The following is a 26,966-nucleotide window of genomic DNA, read 5'->3' as shown; positions in this document are numbered from 1 at the left end:
ACTGTGAACAACCATCCTTGATTCTGCAGGGAACTCCTAAACCATAAAAAATGTCATGGAAAGCACTGTCCCACTCAAGGACAACATCAAATATCCAGTTGTGGTTTCTTCAGTCAGCAGGGAAGCTGGGTATGCATCCTCTAATCACCATTGGCCACTAGCTTTAGGCTGCTCCCAGGAGTATTAATGCCACAGTACTTTAAGCAAAAAGAAAGCCTCAAGCAGGCACTGACAAGAACATAGTGGGTAGCCATGCTGGGACATTTAGTGTCCAAGGGGAAAGGGTCGGGTTCTGCTACTTGCTACACCTGCTGGTTTCTGACTGGCTTCTCTCCCTTTTGGTTCTCAGTAGTTCCTCGGATTTTGCCAATCATCAGAATTCTGATACAGATTTTTTCTTTACTCCATCCAGAAGAACAGCATCTTTTTATTGTTTTTTTTTTGTTCTAAAATGGAATTTGGTTGTTTCAGATTACCAACAGTCAAAAGGATTAATTCCTTTATGGCTTTTTTAAAGGTTTGTGTATAGAATGAAAGAAAACACCTGTTGATGAGATTCAAAGTTTTATTTATTTTCAAAAATGAAAACAACGAAGAACCAATCTGTGGATTTTTAAATCTAACACAATCTTTAGCACAAAGCTATATGCTCAATAAATTTTTAAAAACCACATTACTAAAAAAAAATTATTGTTAATAGAGATAATACTTCAGACTCCAGGGTTCTGTCTGTGTTTGAAACAAAACTGAATGTTAGGTAAAGAAACATAGAGACTAACAAGGACCCCAAATATTAAGTTAGCAAAGCAAATATGAGATTTTCAAAGCACTCCAGAAATTTAGAGCTCGCTGGGGAATGGAATGGTTTTAGACAATCTATGTTCAAGGTCTTGAAATTACAAATTTCCATATTTCTAGATCCTTGGTTTTGTATCTACTATAATCTGACAGACTTCTAGCAAAGGATAGGAGGTTCTTTACTTAAGATGTGTGAAAAGACCTATGGTCCTGGTTTTCCTCCTTTGATTCTGTCACTAACAGTGGGGCTTCCATTTCAGCAAAGGATTACTACTTAATAGCTCGGCTTCTCCGGTTCACATTTTTCTTTCATAAACACACTGATGCTTGAGAGTTCTAAATATATTCAACTTTTTTTACTTTTATCCTCCCAATAACTCGGCTTGGCTACAAAATCTGAGACTAACAGAATGATAGCAGCATTGGTCAGAAGATAAGCATCAGTTTCGGTGTGAGGGCTTTATAAAGTTCAATGGTCACAACTATTCATCTGCCATGATTTTTTTCTTTTTTCATTATCTTGCTAATTATTTCTTTCGAAATTCAATCCTCCGAGCTACATTTTGAGCACCAAATTTTTTGACTAATGCATCTCTGGTAGCTTCATCATCTTTTTGCAAATCTAAGTCATCTTGCCGGGACCAAATCGGGTATCCATCCGCTCTGCGACCAGACTCTAAAAAGGAGGAAGTAGCCTCCAACTCACCACTATTTTTAAGAAAGGCCTGTGTAACTGTTGATAGGTCCAAGTTAAACTTTTCCATTAATTGCCGGATAATCTTAATGGCAGCTCCCACCTCTGCTGAAGAAAGTTTTTCTTCTTCCTCCTCATCAAGCTGTGTTTCTGAGTCTTCTTCTGGTGTGGGGGGATCATCATCACACATAGTTAGGTGTATTTCAAAATCAGAGCTCTCATTCACCTACAGAAAATAATGAGACCAGTTCCTAATTACCAAATCTTTTTTTTGCTTTTTTGAGACAGGGTTTCACTATGCAGTTCAGGCTCATCTTGAACTTGTAGCAATTCTCCTGCCTAAGCCTCCTGAGTGCTAGAATTACAGGTGTGCACCACCACTCCCAGCCAATTACCAAATCTTGAATGCTTATATCTGGAATCTCCCAACTACCGTCTTTGTACTCCAATCACACTGGACTCCCTTTAGGTCCTTTAACATGTTATGTTACTCCTTACATTTATTCCCGTTGGAATGTGTGTATGTGGGAGGGTGGGGGGATATGTATATATGTGTACATGTATATATGTGTACATGTATATATAAAACTGATTACTGCATTTTTTATGACTATGGTATTTTAACAGATTAGAAGCTAAAATGAATATGAAAAGCATTGATACATGTAAATATGTAGATACACACATTTATATATTCATGTGTGTTCATTAGATCATTATTAAATGTTTGATTTCATTCTCTGATTGTAACACTCCATAAGGGAACTGAAGAGGAGGTAAAATATTCCCAAAAACTCTAAGTACACAAAAAACTAAACTGGTCTATAAAAGAAAAAGTACTACAAATATTTTTAAATTACATTCAGGCTCCTGAGAAAGATAAATATCTTTTTAAAAGATAAATTCACAGTTCTAACTTTGAAAAGCCTATACTGAGATCAGTGTGCCCCCACAGAGGAACATTTTATACTGCTCAAACATAACTGTTTCTGTTCTGCCTGATTTTTCTCCCTTTCTCCTTCAGGTTGTCCAGCCACAACTAAAAGCTTTAGGGTACCACACCTAAACCCCCATCAGTTCTACTTTCCCTTTTCCTCTAGTTCTATTCTCTTTATCTCTATCTTGAATTTTTTTCTTACCTTTCTGGGTTTCAGGTGAGTGAAAAAGATGGACAGGATAACCAGTTCCAGGGAAAATGGAAGCAGGGAAAAAAATTGGAGTAAATCTAGTTAACATACCACAACTTCCTCAAAGTCCCGGGTGGTTTCTACAAGGATTTTTTTAACTGTTTCTTCATTTTCCCCAATCTCTTCCTTCACGTGTTCTTCTTCAGGCAAGTCTGGAGTTCTCTTATTCTGTGGTTCTATTAAAAAGAATAGCCTAGATTAGCTTCTTTTGCACAAATCAAAAGATACTATTTGTGCTGGGCCAGGAAGAAGCCTGTACAGTTTTTTTTTTTACTTGAAGACATGTTTTTGATTCAGAAGAGTAAAAATAGCATAAAACACACAGGTCCACTAATTTCATTTGTTCCCAGAGAGTGGTACTAATTAAATAGTGATAAAATCCCTATACTCTGACATATAAAATTCTCTTCAAGCTTAATTCTTTTTTTTTTTTTTTGTATTTACAGGTGGAAATTAACAAAAATGCATCATATATTTGATTCTCTCAGAAACAGATTATGAGGTGGAGATCAGTATTTAAAAGAGTGTATTAGGGAGTAATCTTAGAAAAACACTTGTAGAAGAGAAGAAAAGCAGTGAGAAGTTGAACTGGAAAAGCGTTTCTACAATGAATATGAAGATAACAATTTTTTAAGTTATTTCAATAAGGCTTTAGCCAAAGCCACAGGGAATTTTAGAGCTAGGAAGGCCTTTCAGAGTTGACTAAGTTGGAGTAATTAAACACCACCTTAAAAATTCACATAGGTCAGTCTACAGGATGCTGGCAATCCTAAGATAGGACTTTGGGCAAGGCAAGTCTCCCAGCAGCTGAAAGTGGACTGGGGTGGTGTACCACAATTACTACATATCATCTGTGAAAACAAAGGCTTCCTAAATTTACACATTCTTTGTCCTCTTTACATTCTGTTCTCTGAGAATGTAACTCTGCTCCCTAATTACTAAATTTTACTATAAGGGAATAGCAAGAGAAAGTGTTTTTATGTGATGGAACTGTTTTACATCCTGATTTGGTGGTGGTCACACAAAATCTGTTTGTGTTAAAGCACAGACAGACTGGAAAACAGTCAAGCAAAAAATTCAACATAAAATTACCATGTGTCTAGCAATTACACTTCTGAGTATACGTGTAGAACTGAAAGCAGAATCCCAAACAAATATTAGTATACCCATGTTCACAGCAGCAGTATTCACAACAGGCAAATGATGAAACAACCCAGACATCCACTGACGGATGAACAAAGTATATTGCATATGTACAATGGAATATCATTCATTCTTCCAACAGAATAAAATTGTGACACATGTTACAACATGGATGAAACGTCAAAACATTAGGCTAAGTGAAATAGCCAAATACAGAAGGACAAATATATTATTCTACTTCTAAGGTATCTAGAAATAAAATTCATTAAAAAAAAAAAAAAAAAAAAGGTGAGTATATTTTTGCACTCCTATAATCCCAGCACTGGGGAAGCTAACCCAGGAAGCTCAAGACTCCTCTCTCCTAATCCAAACTACACATCAAGTAAGTTCCAGACTAGGTTGAACTACAAGAGACCCTGACTAAAAAAACAAGACAAAACACAGAGATGTTGCCAGGGGTTGAGAAGAAGGAAGAGTTACTGTTTAGTAGGTACAGAGCTTCAGCTTTGGAAGATGAGTAAGTTCTAGACAAGTATAATGGTAATGGGTGCATCTATACTTAATGTTACCAAAAAACTTTTAAACAGTTAAAATAATAATTTTTAAATTTTATATTACATATATTTTACCATAAATTTTTAAAACACATTTAATTGTATACAAAGTTTCAATTTTACTGCACATAAATTTAAAATATATTAACTAAAAAAGACATCCTTTTTTTGAAAGGCTAATCTTTTAGACACATATTAAAGTAGTTAAAATGATACAATATGATAAAATATCAAATATAATAAGTTATGTAAAATATAAAATAAAGTATGATAAAATCAATTAATATGTCTGGCATTTACTTTAAAATAATCCAAGAAGTTAGGATCAAGGATATAGATTAAAAAAAAACTGGTCATGAACTATATGCAGTTAAGTTGGGTGACAGATACATGTGGTATAGTTTACTATGTTACTCTAGTTTTATAAATGTTCAAAATTTTTTCTAATAAAAATAAAGCTGGGAGTAGAGACGTGCTTAGCATGTGCAAAGACCTGGGTTCTAGCTTATCTTTAGCACCAAAAACAAAAAAAAGTAAACAAATTAGGGTTCATTTACATAATGGAGTATTATGCAGTTGATGAAAAAAGAATACAGGGGGCTGGGTATTTAGCCCAGAGGCATAAGCTCCTGCCTTGCAAGCACAAGGTCATATGTTCCATGGGGGGGGGGGGGGGACGACTTTAGACCAGGTGTGGTGGCACTTATAATCTTAGCACTTGGGAGACTGAAGCTGTAAGATTGCCCCAAGCACAAGGCCAGCCTAGGGTACATAGTGAATTCAAAGACAACATAAACTACATAGGGAGACCATATCTCAAACAAAGTAAATAAACATTAAAAAAATATAAAAGCAAAACTCTCTATGATGACCTGCTTCACCACACACATAGCCCTGACCTCCACTGCTATAATTCTCTTTCTTACTGCATCCCAGCCATACTGTTCTCTGTGACTCCATGAAGCTAGCCATACTCCAACCTCAAGGCCTTTCCCTTGCTATACCTTTGGTCTGAAATTCTCTTCCCTAGATATCCAGCTGGGCTGCTCTTTCACTTCCTTTGGTCTCTGCTCATGCACCCATTTATCAGTGACCTTCTCTTATTATTCAACAAAAAAAATGTTCTGCCCAACTCTTACATTTACCTTGATTTATTCTTCTTTATAACACTTAACAGCTAGCATGTTAAGCTCCATGGCCGCAGGGACTTTTATTTATTGTTACACTCCAGCAGGAGAACAGTGTCATGCATTCAAATATCCGCTGAGTGAATGAATCTGAAATGTCAGTTTTACCAAAAATTCCTTCTAAGCATTCCAGGAAGGAGAAAGAGACTTTTTTTTTACCGGTACCTGGGATCGAACTCATGATCACCTCCCCAGACTTTCACTGTTAAACGGAACAGTCAAATAAGCAAAGAAATGGGGCTGGGGAAAGTACATCTATTTTTTAAAAATTAAGTTTACTGGTGCATTTTATAAGTATTTAATGATCATATTCACCACAGGGAATTTGTACGTGTGATATATCTTGATTCTTTCTTCCCATTCCCCTACCCTCCCTTCAACCCCTCTAATAAGCAGCTTTTTAAAAAAGTTTGTCATTTAAGCCGTCAATACGAGCTTAAATAAAACAAAACATCTTAATAGCTTTGCAAGGTGTCCTAACAATAACTGAATTCCTACTTGCAACTCAACTGCACTAATAAAGGTACATCAATTTTCCTACACTGTACAGTGTGTGTGTACCTTGAAAACAAGGTTGCCGGGTGTGCTGCCACAGGCCTGTAATCCCAGCACTGGAGAAGCTGAGGCAGGGAGATCACCATGAGTTCAAGACCTGCTTGGGCTACAGAGTTCATGGCCAACCTGAACTACACAGCTGATTCGCTGTCTCAGAAACACACGCACACAAAACAGTCGGTATGGTAAATAAAACTTGAGTGGGGAAAAAAAAAAAAAAAGGCAGCGAAGTTGAACAGAAAGTGGCGCAGCGCGAGCCCGTTGTCAACAAGTGGGCGGGGCCGAGCGGTGCGGCCAGAAACCTAGGGAACCTGGCCCGGCCCGAGACCCGCCCCGCCGGCCTCACCCCCGCTGTCCGCAGCCTCGGGGTCCTGCTCCGCCTTCCTCTTGAGCTTCTGCGAGGAGGGGCTCACGGGCGCCTCTCCCAGCAGGTACTTGTGCTCCTGGCCGCGCAGGTGCTTGAGGTAGCGGTCCTTCATGGACTGCCACGAGTGCTGCGTGAGCGCGCCCTTCTCCATGGCTTTCCACAGCGCGTTGCCCGTGACTGAGCTGGGCGAGCGCGCGTGCTCCTTCACGTAGGTCAGGATGGCCACGTCGTCCGCATCCGTGAAGGCGACCCGTCCGCTGGGCGGCTGCGGCTCGGCCTCCGGGGCGCCCTCGCCCGAGGCTCCGGCCCTGCACTCCGGCGCCTGTTCGCCCGCCGAGGTCGCGCCCAGCCGGTAGGCCTCCAGATCCAGCCTCTCGTTGCGCTCCACGCAGTCCAGGATATACTGTGTGGAGATGAAGTCGCCCGAGGCCTCGGCCAGCGCTTCCCCGGGCTGGGCCAGCAGCACTGCCCCGGGCTCCTGCACCCGGCACACGGTGCCGCCGCCATGCAGGATCAGCGTCGAGAGCCGGCGCTTGATCGGGCTGGGCCGCACGTAGAACGACAGAGGGTTCCCGTCTGCTCTCACGAACAGAGTGGAGGAGTGGGTGGGCCCGTTGGGGTCTTTACCCATCTCCAACGCCTCCGCCATGTCTGACACCCAACACCACCACAGCCGCGCCGGGAAGAACGCTTCCAAGTGAGCTCACTGGTGAGAGCTGCGGGGACAGAATCCAAACTCAGCACTGCGCCTGCGCGCCAGAAAAATGCCCGCCCTCTGTCCCGGAAGAGGCGGGGCTTCGGCCTTAACCTGGAAGTGGTCGTGCTACTGTAGGCACTTTTACATTGGGCGGTTCGGAAGATGGCTACAGTGCAAGCGGCTGAGGTGAAGGTGGACGGCGAGCCGAAACTGAGCAAAAAGTAAGTGTCTTTGTGAGTCATTAAGTGTTTATGGTTTTAAAGTCCAGGCTGGGAAGTGCTTTGAACCTTATGCCAAGGTCGAGGGCCAGTCTGCCTGCTCTCCTTGGGTGCGCACATGTGCATACGTAGCCGCTGAGCAGAGGAACTACGTCCCCACCGAGGGACGCCCCTCATCTTACTGCTGCAGTCGGAAATGCAGGCAAGAACCCGGCGGGTAGACTGGGAGGTGACTGGAAAGAAAAGTGAAACTTCTTACCCTCCCTCGCTCCCTTCCTCTGAAAGGTGCATTCCTTTATTACGGAGCACTCCCCAGTGGAGAAATTAGAGCAAAGCCAAATACCTTTGCAGAAAGACCTTCAAAATTGCCCTGGCTTCCCCAGGATCATCATGAGCCTTATATATTTAAAGCAATCAGTTCTAAAACTGTGTCGTGAACCTACCTCCTCGTATGGATTGTCTAAAAGATCTGTGAGAAGTGAGTGATCGTTGTCTAATAGTGGAGACCGTCGTACACCCCAACCTGCCGGTAGCCCTGCCAGATGTTTCTTTGTTAACCATCCCAAATCCTTGGAAGTGTGTAGGCGAGCATAGATAAGATCAGTCACCCTTTACTGACTATCTCTTCTCTAAATACCACACTGCTCGAACGTGGTTTCTCATGTGAGCCACAGAACACAGTGGTTTGAGTATTTCCTCGGTGCTCCAAAAAGAGACATAATTAGTACCACTCCAGAGGCACAGGAGAAATTAAATCATTACTGTCATGCTGCTTTAGTTCATAAAGGCGTGATCCTCCTGCTGAACGCAGGGATAAGAGGTGATTTTTGCCTTTTGTGTCTCTTAAGTTTATACTTGGTGTATTTTAGAAAAGTTACAAGAGAAATGACTAAATTTATGGTTTGCTAGAATTCTAATATGTTATCCATCATTTTGGAGATCTGATGGGTTTTCTCCAAATGTCAGGAACACTTTTTTCGGTTTTTTGAGACAATCTCAGCTATGAAATTCAGGCTTACCTTGAACTCATAATGGTACTCCTGCCTCAGCCTCTCAAATGTTAAGATTATAGGCATGTGCCACCACACCCTGTGGCTAAATTTTTTGTTTTTGTTGGTTGGTTTTTTGAGACATGGTTTCACTTTGTAGTTCAGGCTTGCCTCCTCAACCTCAAGGCAACCCTCCCCTTCAGTCTCTAGTGCTGCAATTCCGGGTGCTGCCACCAGAACCACACCCATTGAAAGCATCTTTTATAGACTTTAGGAGAAATTGAATGGATTTTTATCTGTTACATCAGTAATTGAATTTTAGGATTGTTTGTAGATCACAGATGTTTTGAAAAAAAAAGTTTCCAATTGAAGTGTGACTTTTTTCTTTTTTAAGAAAAACTAAGAAAATCAGTTGCTCTCTACAGGCTTTACTTAAAGCTACTACATTTTTGAGCAGTTTTTAAATGCCATAAATAATTCGTGATCTGTACAAGTTGTCTGACTAATCTCAGCAATTTTGCACAATGGGTATTAGTGTCCTGTTTTAAAATTAATAAATCAAAGACCAGGGTGATCTTTGTGTGATAAGGTGTACTTTCCTTATACATGTTCTAGTGCTGATTGTGAGCACTGGGGCAGATATCTAAAGTGAAGTGTGTGTCAAGTCTAACTTGACAGCCCCTGGTTTTTATAGTGACTGTACTATAATGCTTCACATTCTCTAAAGTAATTTCTTGTTGATGTATATTTCTCTAGTGACCATGGGATAAATTAATCTTTTTTATTTATTTAGACAAGGTTTTGCTAGGCAGGTCAGGCTGGCCTTGAACTCACTGTGTAGCCCAGGCTGTCTCACTCACAGCATTCCTCCTCCCTCAGTCTTTACGGGCACACAACCTACACGCATTCATCTGACATTTTTAATGAACACCATTTTATGCTGTCAGGGAACGTTCCCAAGATTGAAACCAGATGAAGCCGGGTGTGGTAGCACATACCTGTACTCCCAGCAGTTGAGAGGCTGAGGCAACAGAATTGCCATGTGTTCAAGGCCAGCTTCAGCTACCTAGTGAGACCCTATCTTGGAAGAAAAAAAGAAACCAACCAACCAATCAACCAGGTCGGCTACCTGACCTAATGACTCATTCTTTTTCTTTTCCTTTTTTTTTTCTTTTTTTCTTTTTTATCGGTACCAGGGATCGAACTCACGACCGCCTGCTTGCAAGGCAGGTGCTTATGCCACTGAGCTAAATCCCCGGCCCCAATGACTCATTCTCAATTGAAGGCTCCCTCTCAGATTTATTTGAACACAGAAGAGTGTGATCCCAGCAATCTGTTGTCTTCCAGTATTAATGATATGTAAATACAAACTGAATTATCCCTTTTCTCTTTGCTCTTAGAACTCCAAACAGGTTTTATATTTGACATGTGACTTACGTATTTTCTTTTTCTATTCTTTTCTTTCTTGCTTTTTAAGATAGGCGCTCAGTTTATTACCTAGCCTGGGCTCAAGCAGCCCTCCTGCCTCAGCCTTCCAAGTAACTTGGACTAAGGTCCTGTCAACATACCCAGCTTTAAGCCCTTGCTTTTACCATCATCTAGAGATTGCATTTGATAGTGATATTTTGCTTTTTTATGTTTTGTATTGTCATCTCATGGCCCACTATTGCATCTCGAAGAGAGAAACCATAGTTGGTCAGGGCTTTGGAAACATTCCCTCACATTCTGTCTCCCATATTCTAGAATGCTGTCATCATTTCTACATGTACACTATTGATTGACTCGCATTTGACTTTTTAACCCCAGGTATGCGTTTCTTTCTGTAGCCAGGACTGAGAATATTGTCAGATTCAGTTACAGAACAGTGTTAACAGGGTTGCTATCCATTCGAGTTTGTAAGTTAACAGGACACTAAAGGCGATTGCAAACATGGCTCTCCTCCAACTCAAAAGATTATAGGTTGGGTGGGTACATACTGTCTGCCCATCTGACTCCCCATCTCTGTGTTTCCTGCTAGGTCGTGGTAATCATTAGCTCCAGGGTGTTCTGCCATGTTGACACGAGCTGCTCTAAGGCTTGTTAGGGGGTCCGTGTGCCACACCTGGGCAGAATGGGGTCAGAGGGAACTTCGACTGGGTCAACTTGCTCCTTTCACAACGCTTCACAAGGACAAGCCACTTTCTGATAAAAGAAGGTTGGTGCCCATTACCGTCTTTATTGCTCTTAGAGCAAAACTCCTTCTTTTCCTTTGTTTTAGAATCTGTTAAGCCCCTGGATAAGTCTTTGGACTTGTTGGTAAGAACGCAGAGTTCTACCAAAAACTTTAATTCTTTCTCACTTTCTCTTTATAAATTCAGATCTTCTCTCCTGAATCTCTCTTTTTTTTTTTTAAATCAGGGTCTTGCTGTACAGTTCAACTAGGCCTTGAGCTCACTTTGTAGCCCAGGTTAGCCTCAGACTGATTGTAATCCGCCTGCCCCAGCCTCCTGAGTCCTGGGGTTACAGGCATGGACCATACCTGGTTTCCCTAGTGACTTAAAATGACTTGGACTTTATTCCAGAATAATGTTGAGAGAAGGACCTTTGTTTAAAGATTTGGGGGTTTTGTTTCGTTTTTGCTTTTTTGTGGTACTGGGGATTGAACTCTGGGCCTTCACACTGAACTATATCTCTGTCCTTTTTTAGAATTTTGACACAAATTCTCCTTAAATTGCTAAATTGTTCAGGCTGGGCTCTAATTTGCCACTAATTTCCTCCTGCCTCAGCCTTTGAGAGGGTGCTGGGATTAACAGCATAACCATGCCTAGTTTGAATAAAGAATTTCTCATGCCAGTTATTTTCCTTTTTCTGTCATTTGGGGGGTTTCTTTGCTCTTGTTCTAGTTTTAGTGCTATCCTTAGGGCCTGTTGAGACTCTTTAGGATTGTTTTGATTTAAAAGCAACTTAACTATTACAAGATATATTTTTATCTAGAAAGAGTTGCCTAACTTTGAAGCCATCAGAACCAGTTTTTCTTAAAGGATGATGGATTCAAATCCTCAATTAATTGTGTAAGGTAACTCTAAACTCATATTGAAAATGGAGAGCTGAGCATAATGATGCACATCTACAGTCCCAGCACTGGGGAGGCTGAGGCAGAAGGGTCACTGGGAGTTGAGGCCAGCCTGCGCTACATAGTGAGTTCAGGGATACCCTGAACTACATAGTGAGACTCTGTTTCAAAAAGAAGAATGGAGGGGGTACCCTAAAGCCAGATAATATGCACACATGACGTCTTTTCACACGGTTCACTGTTGCCAAATACTCAGTTATCATCACTGGTTTGAAACAATGATCTGTAAGTTCTTTCTGAACAATGAGAATATTTCTCTCTCTACCCAAATGTCTTTTGTTTCTGAGTTCAGATAGTAAGTTCAGATCATAAAGGATACTGAGTTGTCTACCTCAGCTTGGTTCTCTCTGTGTTGAATAACAAGTATCAAGAGATTGAATGATCAAAGGTTTAACCAGAAATACCTGAATTTGTGGTTTCTGTCCTAGGCGCACAGAATGAAGATAATAAGGGCTACCTAGAATAGCTCACACCTGAGCGGAATGTTAAGCATAGCATCCCTTTACAAACATCTCACTTCTCAAACAACTGGTGGGAGCAGGTCTTATCTCCGCTTTCTGATGAGAAGTTTAGTCACTTGCCCAGGGATGCAGACTTGGTTGTCAGAGTTTAGTCTTAGGCAATCCGACGGCAGTGATGGTGTAATACCCCCTGTATTACTGTGCTATGTGCAGTGTTTTGCTCTAGGGTGTTGCAAAAGTGAAACCAGTGCTGACACCCAAGCTTAGAGAGATTGGCCGCAGAGTGTGTTCTTGAGCTCTGAAGAGCCTGCTGTCCTACTCCCAGCCTTACTTGTTCCTCAGAAAAGACTCTCAAGGCAGTGGCAGACGGGAGAGGTACTGCCTCATCACATTAGATCTGGTTCTGTGGAAAGTACATCCTCTGTGGGATACCAGACAACTAAGATGCAGTTCCTGTAGCTCAGGTACCTCAAGCAAAGCCTATCTTGCTGATTGTCCTGGTGCATCTTCATTATAGTTAGGCCCTAACGCCAGCCTAGACTGGAAATCAACGACTGAGAGTGATTTTTTTTCCTAAAAGTGATCTTTTGCATCTTTGTTCTTGGATTTTTACTTATCTCCTACACATAGAGTATAGTGACTAAGAGATTAGAGATGGAGTGTGAAATTGGAGGAAACAGGTATGGTGGGCCATACCTGTAATTCAGCCTGATGCAGGAGGGTCGCCATGAGTTGAGTGCCAGCCTGAACCACACAGGAATTGGATACGGGGGACTGAGCAAGAGCATTTTCCCCAGGCTGTTCGTGTTTTGAAGACAGAGGACTCTTTGGGCAGCTTTCACATTGAATGTTTTCCTCTTTCCAACAGTGAGCTAAAAAGACGCCTGAAAGCTGAGAAGAAGGTGGCAGAGAAGGAGGCCAAGCAGAAAGAGCTCAGTGAGAAGCAGCTAAGCCAAACTGCTGCCGCCACCAACCACACCACTGACAATGGTGTGGGTGCCGAAGAAGAGAGCCTGGACCCAAACGTGAGTTCCCTGGGCCACTTAGTGGCTGGACACGGGAAGGCTGAAGAGGCTGAGGTAGATTTCCTTGGGACCAGTGACTAAGAAGATAAAAGGGACGAGAACTGGGTCCTGGGTCTTGGCCGTGGTGGGTGCTGCCTGTCTAAAGGCACAAGCCCCGAGCTTTTTCTGTTTATCATCTCCCAGTAAGTGATTAGGAGAGTCCAGTACTACCTAATGACTAATTATTCTTCTTTGAAACTAGCTGGGCCTGCAGCAGCCCCTGAAAATGTATCATTCTAGAGTTGAGGATGTAGTTTAGGGGTGGAGTACTTGCTTAGTGTGCCCTGGGTTTGGTCCCCAGCACCCCTAAAAAGGAAGAGAGGGAGGGAGGAGGTCCATCCCTAAAGATGGACTTGGGTTTACATGAGGTTACAGAATACTTGTCATCCATGGGCTAGATCCTCTTTTCCATGCCCCAGTGTCACCCTTCCCTCCTCGTTTTATACATAAAATTGTATTAGAATACAGCCGTGACCATTTATTTGTATAGCTAAGACTACTTTCCCATTACTACAGAAGAAGTTGAAAAAAGATGCATCAGAAAGTTTATTGGCCCATGCAAAAGGACGTTCCATATTTATATTTTCTAGGATTTATCTTGAGGAAAAAAAATCTAATGTGTGGCCAAAGGTAAGAGTAGTTAGAAAATAAGAACTCACCATAGAGGTGTGGTCACAAAGTGGTAACCAAGGCTGCTTGTGCCAACTAAACTATTATTTTACATAGAACCCCATTTTTTCTTTTTATCAAATCTTGCATTTTGAATTTCTGGCCTTCATTTTCAGCGGTGGATCTAGCAACCTTGCATATTTTAAATAACTTACAAATCCATATTTAATCCTTGAAGGGTGTGAAAAGTTTGGTTAAAGAAAAACCTTGATGTACAGTATTGGGACCACTCTGAGACAGGATACAGTACTCCTAATGAATAAGCCACTTATGTGACCTGTTCTCAAGATAGCTCTGTGTGTGTGTAACTGTCTGTGTCTCTCTCATTCTTTGTCACCCTCTATTTGCTTTAACAGCAATACTATAAGATCCGCAGTCAAGCAGTCCACCAGCTAAAGGTCAGTGGAGAGGATCCATACCCACACAAGTTCCACGTAGACATCTCACTCACTCACTTCATCCAAGAATATAGTCACCTGCAGCCCGGGGACCACCTAACTGACATCACCTTAAAGGTGGCAGGTAGGACAATTCCCTGGCCCTACACTCCCACACTGGGTCACTGTGGGCAGGTCTTATCAGTAACATGAAGGAGGGTCTGGGTTGGTGTTGTTCTCAAGTAGGATGCATTTGGAGCTCCTGAATTTGGTGTCCCAGGAAAAAGTAGAGCAGCCCTGAGTATGTATGGGTCACATTCCTGATGAGGGGATGCTACTGGATCTAGCAATCTTGCATATTTTAAGCAACGGAGAAAGTGGCATTTTCTGAGAGGAACTCCTGGCCTACTGGTGCTACTACTTCATAGTCATTGTATTTTATTTTGTATATATTTTTTGAGATAAAAGTTGCTATATAGTTCAGGCTGGCCTCAAACTCTCAGCATTCCTCATGCCTCAGCTTCCCAAGTGCTGAGATTACAAGCATGTGCCACCATGCCAGGCCTTATAGTCCTTATGTAAGAACTTCTTTTTATCCATGGGAACCATGGGGCCAGACTCCTAACAGTATTTAGCCTGAAAATGCATTGCACTGAGATTGTATTTCTAGAACATTGTTATTTTAGAGTTAGATTATCTTGTATGTGAAGTTAAATAACTTAAGGTAAAAAGTTAATCTTCTCTTTTTCTTACTCTCTTTCTCTATGTTGTAAAACAATTAGTTGTAGAAATTTAGGACATTCAAAGAGGCAAGGAGAAAAAAGTTCTACAATCCAAGAATGCCTACCAACACTAAATGCCTCCAAAATTTCTTTAAAGCTGAGTAATTTTACTAAATTATACCTTCTACTTAAGTCATTCTGGCTCAGTATTCTCAGGGACGTACCTTATAGAGATCCTTGCTTGGACCTTGTTTCAGTCAGTTTACAAATATAAAGGAAATTTATATTTGTAATTCCACCAAAAAGTTATTGGAGTTCTAATGAGTTAATTCCACTCTTCCACTTCAGTGCAACCCATAAGAATGAAGACACCAAGGCATATTCATAGTTGTGGGGAGTCATAGGAGTCCTGAGTCTACCTAGGACAACGGTTAACCTAGGAAGACCCAGGAAGACGGTTAACTGGAACAAAGTCCTCAACCCAGGCCCAACCCAAACTTCATACATTTGTGAATAAGGGTGTGGCTGGAGAATGAGTACTATGAGAATAGTAGGAAATCCCTGAGTGCTGTGAGCTGGGCTAGGTAGGGGACCCAGATCACCTCTGCAGTATGCAGAGAGGAGGATATGCAAAAAGTGTAATCTGCCTAACACTGGTGGAGGTAGAATCATATCTAAGGTTTGGGGGCAGTGCTTCAGCTCTGATGTATAATCTTTTATGCTCTGGAAAGTCATAGCCTCTCCTCTCAAGGCTTGGTCCCAGTGGCAGTGTGGAGCAGTGTGTGGCTCACACATGTTTTGGGGAGCTACAGGAGTGGGGTAACACTCTCCTCTGGCCTTGCTTCACAGACTTCACATCAGCACTTCAGCTAAACCAATTTGCTAAAGCCATGAAGGGTACGCATGGATACATGGAAATAGAGCCAAGTGTAGTTAGCCACAATGGGCATAGGTGTTTTTCTTTCAAGGAGAAGTATCCAGGTGGTCCTCCAGCACCTTTAAATCTTGTTTTTTAAAAAACTTTTTTTGTTTAGGAAATGTTTCTTCGTGTGTGTATTAACAGAGATTGAACCCAGGGAAACCTTTATCACTGAGCTATACCTCTAGCCCTTTTTATTTGGAGACAGTCTCACCAAATTGCCCAGGTGGACTTCAAGCTTAGGACCCTCTTGCTTCAGCCTTCCAGGTTGCTGGTATTACAGGAATGCACCAGTGCACCCCGCTAGTTTTTTGTACTATGGTTTTTCCTTACTTTGGATTGTTCATACTTTTATTCATATGTTGGATCAGCTTCAATTCTTTTCATTAATTATCACTTTCTCTTAAAGCCTTATTTTATCTTTTTTTGTACTTTAATTTTTAAATTTTATCTTTTTTACTTTCTATGTCTCTTAAGGTACTAATCACTCATTTCGTCCTAGTTAAGTCTTTGTTTCTGAAGTGATTTTTTCAATGCTTTATTGTGCCTGGAGGACAGTATACTCTATTTTCTGTCCATCTTCCTTCCTCACAAACAGGATCTCAGCCTAGACTGGTTTTCAACCTGCAGTTCACTTGGCTTAGCCTCAAGGGCTGAAATTACAGACATGCACCACCGCACCTGGCTTTCTCACTAATAAGAACTCCAAATGCTTTATATTGCTTAAATTTTATGGAAAATTAGTTTTGTTTTGTTTTTGGTATTTTTTTGAGACGGGGTCTCGCTATGCAGTTCAGGCTGGCCTTCAGCTCACTTTGTAGCCCAGGCTGGTCTCGAACTCTCAACGATCTTCCCACCTCAGTCTCCCAAGTACTGGGATTACAGGCATGAGCCAACACACCTGCCTCTGAAAACTAGTGTTTTGACTGTTAAAAGGGGTCTTGATTTAAGTAATTTTTCAACTTCATTATGCTCCTTCTTTGTTTTCTTTTATTTGTTTTGTGTGTGTGTGTGTGTGTGCGCATGCAGGAGATACTCAGAAATGTAACAGCTGATTTTCTGGCTCTCTCTAGCTCTTTTTTTCCTTGCTTTTATTGGTCTTATGCCACTGAGCTAAATCCCCAGCCCCTGTTTTGGTCTTCTTGCCTTCATTTGTGTGTCTGTGTCCTTGCAGAGAACAAGGTTAAGTTTGTTAAGTTTGGCAGCTAAGTTTAGAGAATTGCTCTTGACTGTACAGGTCCATCCCCTTAAGCTATCGCAGTGCAGCTTTCATGTCTGTGGAAGTAGACACAGCCTCTCTCAGCTTCTGCTGCTCTCCTCTGTATTCTGGAGGGAAATGCACATTTTCTGTTAATATCTTTTTCTGTTTGTAGGTTCTTCAGTTCTCATATGCATCAGATGCCCCATTTCTGCTTACTGTTGTTTTCCCACATGGAGGTCTTATGGATCTTAATGGTTTGCTTATATTTAAAGGGTTTGTTTGTTTGAGACAGGGCCTTGCTATATATCATTCAGGCTGGTCTTGAACTCTCTATTTTAGCCCCAGCTGGCCTTGGACTTTGGATATCCTCCAGCCTTGGCTTCCTGAGTGCTAGAATAGTGATAATCATTGGCATAAAAAAAAAAAAAACAGGAGTTAGACCTCAGGCCACCATCAGATTGTTCTGGTCTGTGATAGAGATAGCTTTTTAGGAACTGATATCACCAAAAGGCTTCTGGTTTTATCAGTCTGTATTTTTCTCTTCTTTTTCTAGGTAGAATCCATGCCAAAAGAGCTTCTGGGGGAAAACTCATCTTCTATGACCTCCGAGGAGAGGGAGTCAAATTACAAGTCATGGCCAATTCCAGGTGGGTAGGAATATCCTGTGATGGGTTTTTTTTTTTTTTTTTTTTAATTTATTTATTTATTTATTTATTTATTTATGTCTTTTTTCATCTTTATCGGTACCAGGGATCGAACTCACGACTGCCTGCTTGCAAGGCAGGCGCTTATGCAGCTGAGCTAAATCCCCAGCCCCTTGTGACGGTTTCTTATCGAGTGACTTAGAGCAGCACAGCCGGGGACAGAGGCTGGTGTAGTCTTAATTTACTATTTTATTTGAACTTAGAGTAGTAAAATGGGGGACATGATTGGGGAAGGCTGAGAAGATGTTCACCTGGAAAAGTAATGACTGCCCTCATACTGTATGCCAGTGAAAATATGAGAATCCTTTTTAACAGCTGTCTCTGGGTCGTAGAATCTCCTTAGCCTCATATTAACTAAACGATAGCTGTTTAAATGAAGGTTCCAGAGTAAACCAGCATTGAATATTATTTTGTATATTATGTACTGAATTACATTTCCTTTCACTCAGGAATTATAAATCCGAGGAAGAATTTATTCGTATTAACAACAAACTGCGCCGGGGAGACATAATCGGAGTTCAGGGGAATCCTGGGAAAACCAAAAAGGGTGAACTGAGCATCATTCCCTTCGAGATCACACTCTTGTCTCCCTGTCTGCATATGTTACCTCATCTGCACTTTGGCCTCAAAGACAAGGTGAGCTCTCATTCTTAGACCTGTGGCACAAAGATCCATTCCTTTTGTTTTATTGTACCCTTGCATCAAACCAGTGGTTTCTAACTGCAGTTGTTGGTTTAGGAGACACGGTACCGACAGAGATACCTGGACCTGATGCTGAACGACTTTGTGAGGCAAAAATTTATCATCCGCTCTAAGATCATCACATACATAAGAAGTTTCTTGGATGAGCTGGGATTCCTAGAGGTGATAGAGGGTGGAGAGTTTCTTACCTGGCATGGTGACCCACCTTGCTGTGCTTGCCTCTTAGTGGCCTTTTCTTTCCCCTTCCCCTTCCAAGGAATCCCTGCATGCCTAGCAAGACCCCTGTATTGCCAGTGTCTGTGTAGTGCCGTCATTGTGTAGGCAGGATGTGACTTATGATGAGCAAGGTGCAGGCCATCCACATGCTGATGTAGTCACTGTATTATCATGTCAGTACTCTCAGCGCATGAGAAAGCCAAGTGCCTGTACTATAAACAGATTCTAATAGCCAAGCATGGTGGCACATGTCTAGTCCCAGCACTCTGGAGTTTGAGGCAAAGAGAGTGTTGTGAGTTGAAGGTCAACCTGAACTACATAGGAGGGTTTTGTGTTCCCCCAAAATTTAAATATTAAATAGAAACAAAACTGAAAGAACCCGTTTGCTTCTTTGAACTCACTTTACACTACAAATTTGAATACTAAGGTATATCCTTCTTACCATTTATTCTCCATAGATAGCCAGAGAAAGAGATGGACCACACCTGTGTAAAGGTTTTTAAGGTTTTTTAAGATTTTGCTTTAAATATAATGAAGTTATGCTGTATTATGGTGGACCTGCCTTTTTTCCCACTTCAGTATTCTGAAACCTTTTGTGCATGCATGTAAACATGCCCATGTTCCTTGTTAGCAGCTGTATAATTTATTTGTTTCCCTTATTGATAGTTTAGATTATTTCTGATTTCTTTCTATAATGTTTCAGTGAACACCTTTGTACACAGTACAGATGTTTCTGCAGGATGAATTCTAAATGTTTCTCCCTGTGTCTTTTAGATTGAAACTCCCATGATGAACATCATCCCAGGGGGAGCTGTGGCCAGGCCATTCATCACGTACCACAATGAGTTAGATATGAACCTGTACATGAGAATCGCTCCAGAACTCTACCATAAGGTAGTAACAAGACACCTGTTTCCTTAGAAAAGCAGAAAGCTGGGAAGTCTTTGATACATAGGTGTAGTCAGAAATGAGAGGAACTTTAAGGACAAAACAGCCAGGAGAGAGTTCTCATTTCTCAGATTTGTCAGTGTAATACTTCTAGAATTTCTCTGTAAGATCAATAGATCTTGCAGAGCAGAGGACAAAGGGAAAAGTGATTATCTTTTCCAGGTGAAAAGATACTCCTAATCTACTTTGGCTCCCCTAAAGTTTTTTTTGTTTTGTTTTTTTATGTATTTTTTTTTTTTCTTTTTCCCTTTTATCGGTACCAGGGATCGAACTCACGACTGCCTGCTTGCAAAGCAGGTGCTTATGCTGCTGAGCTAAATCCCCAGCCCCTCCCCTAAAGTTTTTAAGTTTATAATCTTCCAGAGGTAAAGTCTGATTTTAGTCTCATATAGAAGAGTTTAGTGTGTCTCTGGAAATTGCAAAATAACTTTCTTCAAATCACCAGCTTAAATATCAAAACTTATTATTCAAGATTCTCAGTTTTAGGCAGTAGAACCTATTGTAACTAATTAAAGCAAAAAAAAGATTTATTTAGCTATATAAGAGGGCTCATGATCTCCTGAAAAATCTAAGAGTCATACTTAGCACACAACTAGGAATGTGTTGAGTCATCTCGACTGGTCTCTTGAAGAACAGAGTGTCGTCTTACAAGGCATCCAGTAGGATTTCTGCTATCTCTGAAAGCTGCAAACCTCCGATCCCTTTCACCACAATGCATTCTGTGCAGTACCACATCGTCCTTCAGTAGCTCCCATGTTGACATCTCACCAGTGAGTCTGGTTGGTGGAGCTTGGTCACTCAAATGTGGGCTAACCCTACAAGAGATTTCTTATTTATTTATTTATTTATTTAGTCTTTTTCGTTTTTATTGGTACCAGGGATCGAACTCACGACTGCCTACTTACAAGGCAGGCGCTTATGCCATTGAGCTAAATCCCCAGTCCCAAGAGATTTCTTTCGAGATGCTCAGGCTAACAAGGCAGGTGATGCACAAGAAATAGGAAGTATATTTAGACTATTTGGGGAGCCAAAAAAAGAATAAAAATGGTTACAGTAAGAAATCACTAGTAAAAAAAATAAAAATAAAAATGGTCTGCTTCAGAAGTCTAAAGAAAACAGTAAGAGGCATTTTGAATAGAGAACATACTTGAGCTGTAAAAACCAGTTCATAGGTGGAAAGTTTCTAGAGCTGTTAAGAGAATTAGCTGCCCTGACCCTTGCCCTGCATTGTGTTGTTGTTAGATGCTGGTGGTTGGAGGCATTGACCGGGTGTATGAAATTGGCCGTCAGTTCCGGAATGAAGGAATTGACTTGACTCACAATCCTGAGTTCACCACCTGTGAGTTCTACATGGCCTATGCAGACTATCACGATCTTATGGAAATCACAGAGAAGTTGATTTCAGGTAAGCCCTGCTCTTTTTGTCTCACACATCAGTCTGAGGGGCTGGAGTGCTGCTTTCGGAGGAGTTTCCCAGACTTCATCCTCTTGAAATGACTGGTTTCTCTCCCAGGAATGGTGAAGAGCATTACAGGCAGCTACAAAGTCACCTACCACCCAGATGGTCCAGAGGGCCAAGCCTATGAGATTGACTTCACCCCGCCCTTCCGGAGAATCAGCATGGTGGAAGAGCTGGAGAAAGCCCTAGGGGTGAAGCTGCCTGAAACCAACCTCTTCGAAACAGAAGGTAAAATGATACACTTCTCTGTCAAATGGCCCCTGTCCTGTCAGCTCTGAATTGATGGGGTCAGAGCTAGAATTTCCCACACTAGTCTTTATGTGTCAATGTTAGTTTGCCATGGTGGGAACTGAACCAAGGACTTTCGTGATGAGCTATACCATTAGCTCTTTTGACGTTATAATTTGAAGCAGGGTCTTGCTACAATTGCCCTGGCTGGCCTTCAACTTGGGGACCCTCCTGTCTCTGCCTCTCAGAATGCTGGGATGGCCTCTGTGCCTTCTGCGTCTTGCTTTTTAAATGTCAATATATGTTTTTACTGGGTTAAAAAGATGTCATTGGTCTTGACCTCTTACACATTTGTGTTACAGAAACTTGCAAAATTCTTGATGATATCTGTGTAGCAAAAGCTGTTGAATGCCCTCCACCTCGGACCACAGCCAGGCTCCTTGATAAGGTAAGAGGCCATGTCCTTATCCAGTGCTGATCAGTACCCACTGGCCTTCCAAGAAATGGATCCTGCCTCCGCTTCACTCAAAGAGAAGAAGGAGGGAACTAAGAAATTTTGAGCTGTCATACCAAGCATGTTGCTAAAGAGGTGGTTTGTGTGTATCTGCCCTCTAGCCTTTGGAAAAGGTGTGAGGTAAAGCCAGCTGGGTGGGAAATGAGGTCTCCCCCTAGGCCGAGACTATCAAATACTACTGACAAGTGATGTCTAGTTCTGCTTTACTTTCTCATTAAGCTTGTTGGGGAATTCCTGGAAGTGACATGCATCAATCCTACGTTCATCTGTGATCACCCACAGATCATGAGCCCGTTAGCTAAATGGTAAGATGAAGTGTGGCATTTCAGTTACTGCTGCATGAGCAACCGAAAAGTTGTTGATGTAAAACAATAGTGTGTTTTCACGATGATCTAGATTGATCAGGTGGTCTTTCTGCCCCAAAATGTATTGACTGCAATTACGCAAGTGACTTTTCAACTGGGAATAGTGTCGGCATACTTTGGTCAGTCTCCATGTGGCATCTCTGGCAACATAGCTAGGGATTCATTTCAGCCTAGCAGTTGGATTCCAAAGCATTCTAAAGCACAGGCCCAACATGCAAAGAAGACTCTGTTGCCACCCCACTGACTAGTCCAAGTCCTATAGAGGGAAGAAGGGTATCACAGCCAAGTGTGATAGTGCTCAGTGCATACCTGTAATCCCAGCACTTGGGAGGCTGAGGCAGGAAAAGCCAGCCTGAACTAAGTAGCAAGACCCTGTCTCCAAAAGGGGGGAGGGGGGCAGGCATTGCAATGGTGGGGAATGGTGTGGTGCAGCAGACCTACCATATTGCTTGTTTGGAGGCCAGTCTTAGGAGCAATCTCACCTCATTATTGCTCCAGGTGAGTGGTGCTGAGAATGCACACTGGCTTCAGGTTGCAGTCATTGCTTTGAGTCCACTAGAATTCAGAAACTTGTACAAGTGATAAATTATTAAGGCTTTGTATATTTAGCTTCCTCTCTGCTCTCCTGTCCTCAGGCACCGCTCTAAGGAGGGTCTGACGGAGCGCTTTGAGCTGTTCGTCATGAAGAAGGAGATATGCAATGCTTACACTGAGCTGAATGATCCCATGCGGCAGCGGCAGCTGTTCGAAGAACAGGCCAAGGTAAGAAGAGTGAGCAAAAGCACACAGAGCCCACTCACCAGGAAATACCGGCCTACCCAGGTCTCTAACCCTGTGCGTTCCTGGTAACTTACAGAAATGAAGGCTGAAGCCATAGGCTTGTTGGAGGAAGACACATTTCAAAATAGGACTTTGGTTTTCACTGCACAATATGTGAGGAGTATGGTTAAGATTATTTGTGGGGACCATATCTTAAAAATGATTTGCCCAACAACAATATTATTTTTCTTAAATTTTATATTTGTTGAGATGGCAGGACGATGAGAGGCAGATAAAAATAAAGAGCAGTTCAGCAGGCTGCCTGTATGACCACTGTCACTGATGGTTGGTCTCCAGAAATGGAAAGAGACTCCTGGAATCATCATGCTATCTCTGAGAGTCTCACTTGAGTCCCAGAGCCCAAGTGGCAGAGATGTTTTCAGATAAATCAAAGCGCAATCTGAAGTAGATTTTGTCAGTCTCACCCATAAGTCGTCTGTGGAAGAAACTGCTAAGTTGGTTACCTCAGAGTCACTGCCATCTGAGGTAACCAATTCCCAGGAAGTCCCAGGTTTCAAGGAGCATCTGTGAGATAACAGTAATCCCTTTCAGTGTGTTCGCTTAGACCCTGAAATGTCTTGGAAGAACCATAATCTGTTGGTTCTCTTTAATCTAGGCCAAGGCTGCTGGCGACGACGAGGCCATGTTCATAGATGAAAACTTCTGCACTGCCCTGGAGTATGGGCTGCCTCCCACGGCTGGCTGGGGCATGGGCATTGACCGCGTCACCATGTTCCTCACAGACTCCAATAACATCAAGGTACATGGTACCCCGGCACAGCTCCCATGTTGGAGGTGGATTGTAGAGGGCCTAGAGAATAAAGCAAGGACTTTGAACAAGAGGAGGACCAGGCAGAGGAGCTGATGCTGGACTTGGGACTTCTGACCACACTTGGTTTTTATCTTTCTGAGACAGGAAGAATGCTACTTGCATTTGTTGAGGATTCTGGAACGTGTCAAGCCCTGTGGCTACATTAGTTCTAATTTCAGTCAGCCTGTGAGGTGTAGAAATTGTTGTTACCCTGTTATAGATGAAGATATGTAGTTTAAATAGAGCCCGTGTTTAATCATTCTTTCTGCATGGTGCCACTAGGCAGTGTTGTAACTGGCTCTTTTTTATCCTCCATTACTACAAGAGAGCAAGTTGAAATAAAAGAATATACCTATCCTTTTGTCTGGGGTATACAGACAGATCTCTGGATTGCGGTAGGGACAACAGCAGGCAAAAGGAATAGGTGTATCACTGTAAAAACTGTTCAGAGTGGCTCTTAGCTTCAAAATGCTTTTTTATGTCCTGTAGGAAGTACTTCTGTTTCCTGCCATGAAGCCAGAAGACAAGAAGGAGACTGTAGCAAACACTGACCCAGTGGAAAACACATCGATTGGCACTTCTGTCTAGAAAATAATTCCAATTCATGTAACTCAGGCATCTGCATTTGCGCAAAAAGTTCAAGTCTGTGAAGGAATTCTTGTGTGTAGTCATCCATTTGACCACAATTCGGTTCAACCACCAGAAGGGAAAAGAATTTCTTTTTAACTCCTTGTTAAAAATAAACCATTTGTGTCTTTACCTTCGGGATGTCAGCTTTTTTCCCCAGACTGCTGGCCTAATGAATGTTTAGGATTTTGCCATCTTAATCCTTCGACAAATTGATATTAATGTCTGCTCAGCGCTGGGCATTGTTCTTGGGAGTCAGACACAGCAGTGAACCAAAGCAGAGTCACTGCCTTTATGAAACTTACACTCACTCTCTGGGGTGTGGAGAGAAATAAACAACTAAATACATACTCTTTGTGGCAGTGGTTCACACTATGAAGAAAGGACTGTAAGGACAAAGGAGCTGCTGTAGTGGTGGGTGGGACAGGGCCATTTTAAATACAGCTATTGAGAAGACCTCTGCTATGTGGTGTTTTAGTAGGGATCTGGAGACCACACCAGGGAAGAGGCTATGACTAAAAGACCACGTTTTAGAGGAGCAGCAGAGGGTCTGCTGAAGAGCAGGTGAAGGCCAGTGAGGGCCCAGATCACACGAGCTCTTGGTAGTCACATACAATTTGCTGTATGTCACATGGGAAGCTGTTGGAGAGTTGGAGCAGTGGGGTGCTTTTAAAAGATGATTCTCACCAGTATGTGAGTGTAAGCTTGAGCAGGGGGACAAGAAGGGCTGTTGCAGTGGGCAGGGTGGGAGGTGGTGACTTGAATGTGAGCAGTGGCAGGGGAATTGGTTATGAGTGGTTGTGTTTGCCTAAACTGAGGGCAACAGGATTTGGGGAAGGCATATTTCTGGAAAGAAGTCAAAGATAGAGTTCAAGGATTCCCCCAACTAAAAAAAAGGTACTATTCACTGAGAAGAGGAAAAGAAGGGGTTCGTGCTTGAGTGGAAAAGCTGATTTTGAGTGTATGTACAGTAAGTATTGTCACACCTGTTAGGCATCCAGTAGACACCAGGACATTGAATGTGGGCCTGAAGTTTTCTCATTTTAACTCAATAGGACTGAGAATGGAACAAGAATGGCTGCCAGTCTGTGGTTACAATGGAGCCCCTTTTCCCTGGCTCAGGGAAGCAGCTGAGGAGATAACTGAGTCAACAAAGCACTTTTCATTTGCACTTCAGCAAAACTTCCATGTTCCAATTTGGGAGTTGCTAGTCTACTTTCACAGAGCAGGTTAATGCTTCTTAGCTGGCAAAGTGAGCAAAGGATGCAGGATTACCTAACTGAGGACTACTCTAAGGGGTGTGGAGACCAGTAGATGACCAAGTGATCTTTCAGAAAAAACACTACCAGTATGGCACATCCTCAGCAAAATGGAATTAGCTAAGATGGAGACAGTCCAAGGCAAAGGGTAGCAGTGAAGTCCAGCCAGAAAAGGGACTATAAGCAGGCAGTCGTGAGTTCAATCCCTGGTACCGATTAAAAAAAAAAAAAAAAAAAAAAGGGGGGACTGAACTTCAGACAGCATTGCCAGTGAGAACCACTGGATACAGCTGCAAGGAAGATGACATCCTGAACGACAGAAGAATTTATTAAGTGCAAGGAGGGTAGCAGAAGCCAGCTGCCTGACCTTAAGGAGGCTGGGAAATACCCAGCAGGAGACAATTTGTACTTGTGACTTTTTTTTTTTTTTTTCTTATCTTTTTGAGACAGGGTTTCACTACGCAGTTCAGGCTGGTCTCAAACTCACAATGATCCTCCTACCTACCTCAGCCTCCTGAGTGCTGGGATTACAGGTGTGAGCGATTTGTACATGGGATTTGTAAGGAAAACTGACAGGATAAATAGTAGAAGGGTCATAAAGGCCTTGTCACTTCATGAAATAGTTGAGCTCGGCATGGTGGGCCATGCCTATAATCCCAGCATTCAGGATGCTGAGGCAGGAGAATGGTTGCAAATTCAAGACCAGCCTGAGATATACAAAGAAAATTCAAGGCCTGCCTGAACTGCATAGTGAAACCTTGTCTCAAAACGACAAAAAAAAAAAAAATCAAATCACCAAACTGTTTTGTTTTTTGTTTTTGTTTTTGAGACAGGGTCTTACTGTGTAGGTATGACCGGACTTGTACTCACTATGTAGTTAAGGCTGGCCCTCAAACTCCTAATGATCCTCCTACCTCAGCCTCCTGAGGACTGAGATTACAGGCATGTACCACCACACCGGCCAATCACCAATTTCTGTATTGGGTTGGTCTTCAAGCTTCTAGATAAAGAAAAATAAAGATTTAATAAGTCACCTCCCAAAATTGTGTAAAATACCTCTGGTAAATGCTTTGAAAAGGATTATGGGATATTGAGAAGGTACCTAACAACAGACAAAAGGTACTTAATGACAGACCTAATAAGAGAAGGTTTCCCCGAGGACATTATATCTGTGATGTGAAGAAGGGTTTTTCCATGGCGCTGCAGAGTACAATCGTGGCCCAGTGACAGGAAGGAGCATGGAAGAGCCAATGTACTAGAACCTCTAAGAAGTATGGTATCTGGTAAAGCAGGAAGAGATGTTCATGCAGGGTTGTGAGCCTTACTGTTGTGGTTTTTATTAGGAGTGCTGGGAAATATAAAAGTATTCAGGCTGAGAAAGTGGATGCCATCACATTTGG

The 26,966-nt window shown here is 42.2% G+C and overlaps 2 protein-coding genes across 3 annotated transcripts; one reads left to right on the top strand and one right to left on the bottom strand.

Annotated features, from left to right (window-relative positions):
- Window positions 1-551: 551 nt before the first annotated feature.
- Terf2ip (TERF2 interacting protein) lies at window positions 552-7,236 on the bottom strand. The gene is made up of 3 exons (XM_005004597.4): window positions 6,465-7,236; window positions 2,731-2,855; window positions 552-1,718 (listed from the first exon to the last, which is right to left on the bottom strand). Exons 1-3 carry the CDS (start codon window positions 7,132-7,134, stop codon window positions 1,326-1,328), a joined length of 1,188 nt encoding a protein of 395 aa, XP_005004654.2. The 5' UTR covers window positions 7,135-7,236; the 3' UTR covers window positions 552-1,325.
- An 11-nt stretch (window positions 7,237-7,247) lies between these two features.
- Window positions 7,248-24,439, top strand: Kars1 (lysyl-tRNA synthetase 1). 2 transcript variants are annotated; one of them, XM_003471982.4, is made up of 15 exons: window positions 7,267-7,403; window positions 10,407-10,583; window positions 12,831-12,987; window positions 14,052-14,217; window positions 17,468-17,561; window positions 18,068-18,254; window positions 18,357-18,482; window positions 19,311-19,430; window positions 20,727-20,889; window positions 20,998-21,171; window positions 21,534-21,619; window positions 21,905-21,990; window positions 22,686-22,812; window positions 23,486-23,629; window positions 24,170-24,439. In XM_003471982.4, exons 2-15 carry the CDS (start codon window positions 10,441-10,443, stop codon window positions 24,266-24,268), a joined length of 1,872 nt encoding a protein of 623 aa, XP_003472030.2. In that variant the 5' UTR covers window positions 7,267-7,403; window positions 10,407-10,440; the 3' UTR covers window positions 24,269-24,439. The 2 variants fall into 2 exon arrangements, with proteins under 2 accessions (XP_005004655.2, XP_003472030.2); XM_005004598.4 differs by lacking the exon at window positions 10,407-10,583 and having other exon boundaries at window positions 7,248-7,403.
- The last annotated feature ends 2,527 nt before the right edge of the window (window positions 24,440-26,966 follow it).

The sequence above is a fragment of the Cavia porcellus genome, unplaced genomic scaffold (genome assembly GCF_034190915.1).
Source record: "Cavia porcellus strain 051 isolate PalLab524CR breed Dunkin Hartley unplaced genomic scaffold, mCavPor4.1 scaffold_4, whole genome shotgun sequence".
Classification (NCBI taxonomy): domain Eukaryota; kingdom Metazoa; phylum Chordata; class Mammalia; order Rodentia; family Caviidae; genus Cavia; species Cavia porcellus.
This window is presented reverse-complemented; position numbering and strand designations above follow the sequence as displayed.